Below are 10,258 nucleotides of genomic sequence, written 5' to 3'. Positions count from 1 at the left end.
TCGAAGATTAGCTTGCGTAGAGAATTTTGGCGTTAGGACCGCCAACCAAAGTTCGGCGTTGAGACGGCCAACTGAGCGATTGAGAAAGTGGCTACTTAACCTAACTACGGCTTTTTAACTGGAGATTAAACTAAAGGCTAGGTTTAGGGATAATTAACATCCATAACGTAAGGATAAACTCGATTCTTCTCTTCTTAACAACGGTGTTAAACATGACTAGGGCTCTTTTGATTCATTTTAACAAACACAAAGAGGGACATAGCTCCAAGCATCAAATGTGGCAAATAGCTTAGCCCTTGCCTACATTTGATCAAAAAGATTAACACCTCTAAGTTTTGGTACATAAAATTAGTCCTAAGCCATGTTTAAGCTAGAAAATGGAATTTTACAAGAGAAGAACAAGCTACATCCTTGGTTACGGGATGTTAACCATCCCACAACCTAACCTTACTACACTACTCACTCATATTGAAAGGGGCAACGAAATGAGCAAGGGGAAACATAAGGAAAATACCAAACATTAAGTAAATTCGAAATAAATACAAGATCCTCGAAGAGAATGAAATTTCTTACGACTTTAATGAAGACCAAAAGCTCCGAAAGTAAATGGATCGCACCTAAAAACCTTGCTCAAGACTTGAATGAGGAGAGAGGTTGGAGCTCCATTAATGGAGGTAGAGAGAGAAAGTCCAAAAATGAAAGATGACCTACTCTCATCAGGTCTGGGGGTAATTAAAGCCCCTTAAAAACGAGCTACAAAGGTCCTAAATGCCCCTAAAAAGTTACAAAAGTCGGGCACAAAAAATAGATTTTTTTCCAGGATGTACCGGTATCGTGCAAACCTAGTACCGGTACATCGCTTGTTTCACAGCATTTTGAACCAAATCTGTCCGTGATGTACAGGTACAGCTTTTATCGGTACAGGTACATCGCTGGCAGAAAGCTTCCGAATTGGTTTCTTGCCTCCAACAGCCCCTTTGACATCCCGAACACTCTTCGACACTTCTTTAAACAATCCTTGGGACTTGGTAGCGGGGGGCACATGGTCTCGGCTCTTTGGATGATCCCGGGTTGATTTCCTTGGCGTTCAAAATGCCTTATTTTCTACTTTAACCTGTAAAGGCCAAAAACACCAACTCCGCGCAATATCAACTAATTAAAGTAAATTAGGCACGAAAGAGGGACAAAATTGGTATCGATAAGCCCATTTATATACACTATCGAGGGCTTATCACTACACCGCCGTAATAATGCAAGCAACTCCAACTCTTGAAGATTCTCAAGAGTTGAGGATATCACCACCGGAAAAGTTTTGTTGTCGCCAAGGTAGGCATACTTCAAATGGTCAGGTAAGGGCTTCAAATCAAGCTTAGGCGGCTCGACACTAGATGGCAAAGTTTTTCCCTCAATTAGTGGCAACTTCTCAAAGGTAGGAATCCACGGTTCCGCCCCACAAACTTCCTCCTCGTCTAGCAAGGAACAAAGATTCGCAACTTCCGGCGATTCCAAAAAATCGGCTTCCTCGGCGGTAAGACATGCCTCCAAATCATCCTTGGATAAGAGTTCATCCACATGATCTTGAACTAATGAATCGATACAGTTGACACCTTGAACATCATCATCATCTCCCATTTGACTCCCAACGTTGAACATATTGACCGCCATCTTCATATTGCCGAAGGACATGTTCAATAGCCCATTCCGACAATTGATTACAGCATCCGAGGTTGCTAGAAACGGCCGCCCAAGAATAACAGGAGTAGACAATGGCGATGAAGACGTCGGGCAAGTATCCAATACAACGAAATCCACCGGATATACAAATTAATCAACTTGAACCAATACATCTTCCACCATACCACGAGGAATTCGAACACTCCTATCCGCCAATTGAAGAGTAACCCGTGTAGGCTTCATCTCCCCCAAACCCAACTCTTGATACACCGAATAAGGTAGCAAATTGACACTCGCACCCAAATCCAAAAGAGCTTGCTCTACTCTCTTACCCCCAATAGTAATTGCAATTGTAGGACATCCGGGGTCTTTGTATTTAGGTGCAAGATCTGTTTGGAAAATTTGGCTAACTTGCTCGGTGAGAAGCACCTTTTTGTGCACATTGAGCTTGCGCTTCTGAGTGCATAGATCTTTCAAGAACTTGGCATAAGAAGGAATTTGCTTGATAGCATCCATTAACGGGATGTTAACATTTACCTTTTTGAACACGTCAAGAATATCGGCATCCTTGGATGGGTGAGCCGGCTTTTTCAGTCGGGAAGGATAGGGCGCAGGAAAGGGAGAGACTTGTGGGCTTGGAGTGGTGTCGGCCTCCTTTGAAACTTGAACGGGAGATTCCCCGTCTTCCTCTGGAGATGACTTGGGAGATTCCCCAAGCGTTGTAGAACTTGTTGATGTCGAAGCTGGTTCTAAGATAGGTGTAGCCGGCGGATTGACAACGAGATTGTCAATCGCCTTACCACTCCTTAGAGTGATAATTGCTTGAGCTTGCTCGGGCGGTGGTATGGAAGAACTACCAATGAGAAGTTGACCTTGTGGATTGGCTTGTGGCTGGGTCGGAAACTTTCCCTTTTCTTGTTGGGGAAGCCCTATAGACACTACAAGAAATTAGCCTTTCTGTGAGGAAATTTTTAGCGAGGATGTCTATTTCCTCGCTAAAGGAAGAGTTTTGGCAAGGAAATTATTGTTTCCTCGCTAATGGTGTTTTTTTGCGTGGAAGACATATTTTCCTCGCTATTTAATTGTCGCGAAAGAGTATTTGCGACGAAGTTTCAAAAATCCTCGCTAATTGTTGTCGCAAAAAACGTGGCGAGAATTTTTTATGTAGGCGAGAAAAATGAATTTGCGAGGAAATACAATATTTTGTCGCCAAAAGCCTATAGTGATTTTTTGTGGCAAACTTATTGGGACGCTAAAGTTGAAAACCTTTTGCGAGGAATTAGTTTTCTCGCAAAAACATTGGTTATTTGCGAGAAAATAAAGAATTCATCGCTAAAGACTATGGTTACTTTTTGCGGGAAATTGTGTTCCTCGCAAAAAACCAATTTTTTGCGAGAAAATAATATATTTGTCGCTATAAGTCTAAACTTCCTTTTTTTGGCCATGTTAGTCCATGCAACAATTAAAAGCACAGTCTGCAAGGAATCGGCGTTACTGCAAAAAGAAATTAATGCGTTCAAAGAAATTAAAGTCTTATAGTGCACCGCATGAGGCCTTCTTTTGCGATCAAAATCGTTTATTTTTTATGTAATATGGACTAAATCACTTTGTACCAAAAATGAAGTTGATCGCGTATCGTTAGACACTTGATCAAACTTAAATTCTTCATTTTATTAACAATTTTGCATATCGATGAAGGGGGTTTTCTAAACCGATTGAGCCAAAAATTCACGTGAATGATTTAATCGACAAGGTCAAGGAAATCAATGGTATTGATCGTCATGATTGTGTTGTAGTGACGTGGCTACTGTACATTCACCTACAACACACAACTAGTTTACTATCAAGTAAGTTAAACATATAGATTCTAAAGGTCATTGTTGAGTCTATTATTATAATGGGCGATCTAAACCGTTAGAATTTCATATTCTACCAATTCAATAAGTGTCACCCAAATAGAAGATCATCGGATATCAACAACTACTTGATCGGAAGACATTCATTGCATCCAGAGGTATTAAAGTCTCATAATACACCACCTCAACACCACTCGAGGTATTTATTCGCGATCAAAACCGTCTATCATTTGTACCTTGTACTACTGATCATTCCTACCGAAAGTGAAGTTTAACGGACACATGTAACCACCTCATTGGAATAGTTTATTCATGCCAAAAAAATGATTTAGACTCATCTAATTTTTTTATTGTATAAAAGTATTTCGATGAGGTAGTGTGGATGTCCGATCAATTTGAACTTTTGCGTGGAGATTCAATTTGACGAGTTCTGCAAGATGAATGGTTTGGATAATCAAGTAGAGATCCAAATCACTACAAGAAAATGTGGTGATTATGCACTTCAATCGTTCCAGAAACACCTGAGAAATTTCATCCCTCCTAAAACGACGTCGTCTGTGGTATACCCAAAATCTCGTCCATATTTCCCTACTCCTTTTTTCACTTTCTTTTGAACTACCCTCCTAAATATTCCTCCGCCCCAAACGAAAACCCCTTTAGACGAAAAGCCCCAAATCCTGATTTCTTTCTAATCGTCGTCGATCTCTCACCAGCAGCTTCACTAGTTGTCGATCTCTCACGGTCGTCGCAGGTACACACGATCTCTCTCTCTCTCTCTCTCTCTCTCTCTGTATGTGTATTTGGTCGTAACGCGATTTGGAGCAGACACATGCACAGAGTATGGTTTATCTCAAGTTTTGGGTTCGATCTCTCTTAATTAACCTGAAGCTCTTCTGTTGCCGCCGTTGCTAGAGTTGTCTGACAGCATGAAGTACGGAGTTTTTAGCGAAAATCCAAAAGTACTGAATGTCGATCCATTTGTTGTTTACACAAGTCCTCGAAGCCGGTGTGTGTCAGTAGACTAAACAGGTAAAAGATCTAAAGCAAAACCCCAAATTGGTTGTTCGAATAAGAGGATAATATGGTTAGTATTGACAATTTCTCTTGCGTGGGCTAAATTACTGCTGCTTCTTTCTTTATTTTCCTTGATGGATTATAATTACCAAAAAAAAAAAAATTATGGGACTTATAAATGCAAAGCATTTTGTAGGTTATAAGATGTCGATTGAGTTTTTATAGATCCTTTATTGCTCTGCGTAGATGCCAGTGAAGGAGGGGAGTGGAAGTGGGGGATATTTTAAATTAAAGTTGGGGATATTTTAAGAAGGCAAGCTTGAACCACCTGCTTTTTGTTATAGGTAGTGTTAGTGAGTCGATGATATTCCATCAGCTTGAACCAAAAAACTCTCAGCACGTTAACTGTTGATATTCCATCAGCAGACGAGAAGACCTTGAACTATGTTTTTGATTCTTATGGGGATGTCACTAATGGTCAATGACATCTAGACTCGTTTACCCATCATCTAAAATCACCTCAGATATTTTTAACTAACTCAGTTCTCCACTTGTTTAAAGAACAACCATATTGTATGTATTCAAAGCCTGCTTGGTTTTTTCTTTAATTACTTGCTTGGTTAGGTACGGGTTGAAATGCCATAGCATGGCAGTATGGTTTAGCTGCATCGATTAGCAATGCACTTATGTTACGTGGTATTAGCTCCACCTCTACTGCACAAAAGTATGATGCAAAATGCAAACCTTTAAGAAACTAAAAAAAACACAGCATTGGAAGTGAAAGATATTCCGAGAATCCAATGATGGAAATTCTAGATGTATTTTGTTTTTGTTTCCTGGAAGTGATCTAACTCGATTTATCACTGAGATTATGTGCTCCATAACTTGAAATAAATGTTCAGAACCAAATGTGGTGTTACATGGGGTTGATGCACGACTCTCATTTGTTCATTCAATAAGCACACTCCACTCCGACGTACGCGATTTAATCAAGTCAGTTTGTTTAATAGAGCATTTTCTGAAATGATATTCTGATAATCCTTGGAATATGTATCCTTTCGTTACAAGGATGTGCAATTTTGCATCCACTTTGACACTGTCCATTCCTTAATTTCAGCTTTTTCTTCTTTTCCTCAGGATCTGAAGTTGACATCCAACTATATTCTGAGAAAACTGTTGGTATGATAGTTTGACACTTTGATTACCTGTGCAATTTTGTACTTGAAAATCAGTGCATATTGTGGATATTGGGGCTTTGTGGCTGTTTGATCCTAATATGCTATTGTGGATGCTATATGCAATTGCGATCAATGTGCTTTCCATTCCTAACTGATTCCTTTTGCTGCTACGTTGGATGAGTTTGTCTCTGATCATTACGGAGGTGCTGTCATATGTCAACTAATGATTTTCAAAGCTTAGCTGCTAATATTTTTTTGCCCTTTGCTGTATACAGCTGCACAGAAATTTTACATGCTGCTACTACTGCTGCTATAGTGTGCTGCTATTTCTCCTTAGATTGCATGAAGGTTACATTTCTACATAATGTCCAACTGATTTTGATGACTCTGTTACATGTGCTCTCCGTGTTCTTCTTTGCTGCATTTTTTTGATTCGACTACTTCAATGGGATGAATCTAAATTTGGCTATGCTAATGTCTATTCGTGCTTACAAGGAAAGAATTTGGATTTGGAGAAGGGGATGTTGGATTTATAGGGGTCTCACTTGGGATACTTGTGTTTATAGGGGTCCTACCAGTTAGATCATTTTTGCCATTTTGGTGGGTACCAATCTAGTAATAGATACTTCCTTGTTTTCCAATTATGCGATGGGATTTTAATTTTTAAGTTATACAGCGATGCATAAATCTGCCCCTGTGGTGTTACGAAGTGTTAAATTTAATTCCTTTATGATATGTGCATAACTGAATCTGTCTCAACATTCAGTAAGCACACTCTACTACCTCGTACGCGATTTAATCAAGTAAGTTTGTTTAATAGAGCAGTTTGGAAGCTATAACTACAGGATTTGGAAGCTATAACTTCCTTCCCCTTCTTTTAGATCAGGCACTCAGCCTTGAGCATGTGAGTATATAGCTAGAGAGGCTTACATATGAATTTGTAAAGATTTAGATATCATTGATGTATGTATGCAAATCTATGAATTAGTGACTAAATTCTTGGTCACCGAAAGTATAATTTCTTGTAGTGCATACAGTAGCAATGCTTCTGGACATTGATTTGCTATCTTGTTTCTTATGATGAGTTTCTAAGAAAACAACTGAACAAACAAATAATATTTTTCCCCTCAGCTATGTATGTGGAAATTGTTCTGCGGGGCTAGTGAATTTAATATATTTTGTTCAAGTTTGTGCAAGAATTGCTATGTGCATTTGGTTTGAGTTTTAGCAATTTCCCAGGGGAACAAAGTGGAGCTTTGAGATTTATCATTTATCTCCTTCATCACCTATTGCTCAGGCTTATTTCTGGAAGTTGCGCTGTCTTTTCGCTACGATTTGAGTCTGCAAAAGATGTATCCGACTTTGTTAAGGATATTACCAGCTGGTTTTCAGCACAAAAAGAGAACTTGGAGATTTATTTATACCATTCCGGTGATCCAGTGGTGAGTTCTTTATTGGTTATGTATTTGTCTATCTTTACTACTCCAATATTTCTTTTTCTTAGACATAGTGTAGATATTGGCTGGTTGAATTTGCGAGATATGTAGGAAAAATTTGATCTTCCTGAAGCAATTTATGTCTCTTATTATTTATAACAGATTTCAATCTTTATTGAGTACAAAAAAAGAATGTGATTCTTTTATGGCTTTAGTTCATCCTTGTTGAGCAATTGAGGTCGCTCAATCAGTCTTTACAACGTTTTTGCAAAAAGCAATTAGGTGTTAAAGGGAATCGAACGTATATAGCTGGGGATACACCTATGTATTGGTTAAATGGTTTTCACTTGCTGAGTGGTGGTACAACGTTACTTTCCATAGAGTGGTGGTACAATGTTACTTTCCATATCTCTACTTGTGTCACTGATTCACTCCCTGATTGATCACTATGAAGTGGTTCAGTCAACCACCGTCAGTTTAAAGCAATTGTACCCGTGGAAGCTAATATCTGAAACTCAGTTTGCTTGTATTTCCTAGCTCATTAACTAATTTCAGCCTTAAATATGCTGGATCTGAAACTAAGTTGTTAAGCTTATGTTCTTGGACTATTGCTAAGAGACTAGTACTTTTAGAGCAACTCATTATAGTTAGTGTTATCTGTTTAAGGACTCTATTGCTGCTTTATTTCTTGTGGTTAAGTCACAATCTATGCATTAAGCTACTAGGGATATTCATGTTTAGTAGCGATGACATATTGTAATCAATTATTACTCATGACTATAATTTGTAAAGCTTTTTATTGTGTTACATGCAGATTTCTCAACAATCGATGGTGATCATTTGGTGGATGAAGATACAATGTAGTAGGAGATATGAGATGGAATGATGTTTTGGAGGGACAAAGCTGCCTTTTGTCTTTTGTTTTGGTACTACTAGATGGAAGAATGATGTCTTTAGTTTTTGGTATACGACAGTACACATTATATATAGTCCATGGATTGTGGTTCTTGCCTTTGATACTTGATGTTATGTTGGGTATTGAAGAAGATTAAGGTTAAGATACCGTGTTTTGACTTATGTTAACTGGTTTAAGTTAATGTTATTCTATTGCCTTTGAGTTTGATGAATTGTCTTTGAAATCATGACAGGAAGCAAAAGAAAACTCATAGCAACTAGTATTTTTGTGTGATGATTTAGTTGTCGCAAAAAGAACTATTTTTGCCAAAAAATTAAAATTCATTGCTATAAGAAATTCCTTTTTTGCGAGGGGCAAGTTTCCTAGCAAAAAGGATTCACCGGTTTGTCAAGAGAAATCGTCTATAGCGAGGTATTTCTTCCTCGCAAAAAGAAATCACCTTTTGCGATGAAAATATTCCTTGCAAAAAGCAAGACCTATTTTGGCAAAAGGAATAGTCTTTTGCGAGGAATCTATTCCTTGCTAAAAGATTTATTGTTTTAGCGAGGAAACTCTTTGTCGCCAATGAGATAGTTTTTGCAAGGAATGGCCCACTTTGGCGACTAATTTATTTAATATTAGCGTCTAATTAATTTCCTCGCTAAATGGTGTACTCAATTGCGACAAAGTCAATTTCTCGCAAAATGTATCTTTTTTGCGAGGGAAAAAAAATTCCTCGCAAAAGAGAATCAGAGACTATATTTTTGCGAGGAACTAACGACGAATGAAATTTCCTCGCAAAAGACTTTTGGCGAGGAACAATTCGGATTTTGCGAGGAATTATGCTCCTCGCAAAAAGCCTGATTTCTTGTAGTGAGATGTGGTTATCTTTCCCATTTGGTTCTTCAACTCCCCCATCATTTGGGTGTTACTCTCATTGTAATTCGATTGAGCTTGCATGAAGGATTGGAGAGTGTCCTCCAAAGATCGCCTTGGCGAGGGTTGATATTGGTTAGATCCTTGAAACGGGCCGGACGGTGCGAAACCTGGCGGTCCTTGTGGAAAACGAGGCTGCCCTTGGCCTTGAGCAGACCGCCATGGTTGCATTTGAGAACCGGGAGGTGCTTGAGATGCTCTGCCTTCAATTTGATTGTTCCAACGGAATCCCGGATGTTGTCGTTGACTTTGGTTGAAGTTTTGGGGAAAAGATTCAAATCGTTGGTTTACCGCACTAACTTCTTCGATCGGAAGGTTGAGGTTACCGTAATGATGTCTGAAAGTGGGAATAGACAAGCAATTGTCGGTGGAATGGCCCGATGTTTCACATATAGCACACATCTCCTCTACCGCTTGCACTGCCTTAACTTCCTTTACCCCTTTCAACTCCAACTTCTCCAACTTTTGTGCTAGTTGCTCCATCCGTGTTTCGATAGCATTGTGCTCATTTATGGAGAACTTTTCGGAGCCACCGGGACCTTGGCTAGCCATAGCTCTATCACCAGCATCTTCATAATTCCAAGTCAAAGACTTCTTAGCCAACTCATCTAAGTAATCCCAACCGTCATCGGGTGACTTATTCATGAATCCTCCGGAGCACATGGTGTCGAGCAGTTGCTGGCTTTGTTGCGTGCAGCCCATATGGAAGTAGTGAATCAGTTGATACAAGGCAAAGTTATGGTGAGGAACCGCAGAAAGCAAATCCTTGTAACGCTCCCAATACTGATGGAAAGCTTCTCCCTCACGTTGCTTGAAACCCTGGATTTGATCCATCAAGAGCTTTGTTCGGCTCGCTGGGAAGAATTTCTTATGAAAAACATCTTGCACTTCCCCCCATGTGTTCAAAGATTGAGGCTTCAAAGAGTGAAACCATGTCTTAGCCTTATCCTTCAAAGTGAAAGGGAAAAGCCTCAATCTTGCTTGGTTGAGAAGCACCTCCCCGCTAACGAACGATTGGAGAACTTCCTCAAATTCCCAGATATGTTGGTACGGATCGTCGCGCTCCATACCGTGGAAGAATGGAATGCAACGATGATAGTCTGATTTGAACACGAATGTGTTTGCAACAGTGGTGGGCCGTGGAAAAACTATCGGTGACAATTGAGTGACCCGTTCCGGATTCAAATAGTCCTGAAGAGTCCTAACCGGAGCAGCTTCCTCATCTGCCATTGATGTTCTTGGTGGAGAGTACGGTTGAGAATATCTGCT

The 10,258-nt window shown here is 39.5% G+C and overlaps 1 protein-coding gene and 1 long non-coding RNA gene across 3 annotated transcripts; one reads left to right on the top strand and one right to left on the bottom strand.

Moving 5' to 3' along the window:
• Window positions 1–1,824: 1,824 nt before the first annotated feature.
• LOC131303141 (uncharacterized) lies at window positions 1,825–3,552 on the bottom strand. The gene is made up of 2 exons (XM_058329933.1): window positions 3,498–3,552; window positions 1,825–2,603 (listed from the first exon to the last, which is right to left on the bottom strand). The coding sequence occupies exons 1-2, from the start codon at window positions 3,550–3,552 to the stop codon at window positions 1,825–1,827; spliced, it is 834 nt and encodes a 277-aa protein (XP_058185916.1).
• Window positions 3,553–3,902: 350 nt separating this feature from the next.
• LOC131302492 (uncharacterized) lies at window positions 3,903–8,189 on the top strand. Of its 2 annotated transcripts, none has more exons than XR_009191757.1 (4): window positions 3,903–4,281; window positions 5,682–5,856; window positions 7,020–7,164; window positions 7,973–8,189. It is a non-coding gene; the product is annotated as an uncharacterized LOC131302492 (long non-coding RNA). The 2 variants fall into 2 exon arrangements; XR_009191756.1 differs by having other exon boundaries at window positions 6,962–7,164.
• The last annotated feature ends 2,069 nt before the right edge of the window (window positions 8,190–10,258 follow it).

This window comes from Rhododendron vialii, chromosome 10a, assembly GCF_030253575.1.
Source record: "Rhododendron vialii isolate Sample 1 chromosome 10a, ASM3025357v1".
Taxonomy (NCBI): Eukaryota; Viridiplantae; Streptophyta; class Magnoliopsida; order Ericales; family Ericaceae; genus Rhododendron; species Rhododendron vialii.
The sequence above is the reverse complement of the archived record's forward strand: the minus strand, read 5'-3'. Positions and strand labels throughout refer to the sequence as shown.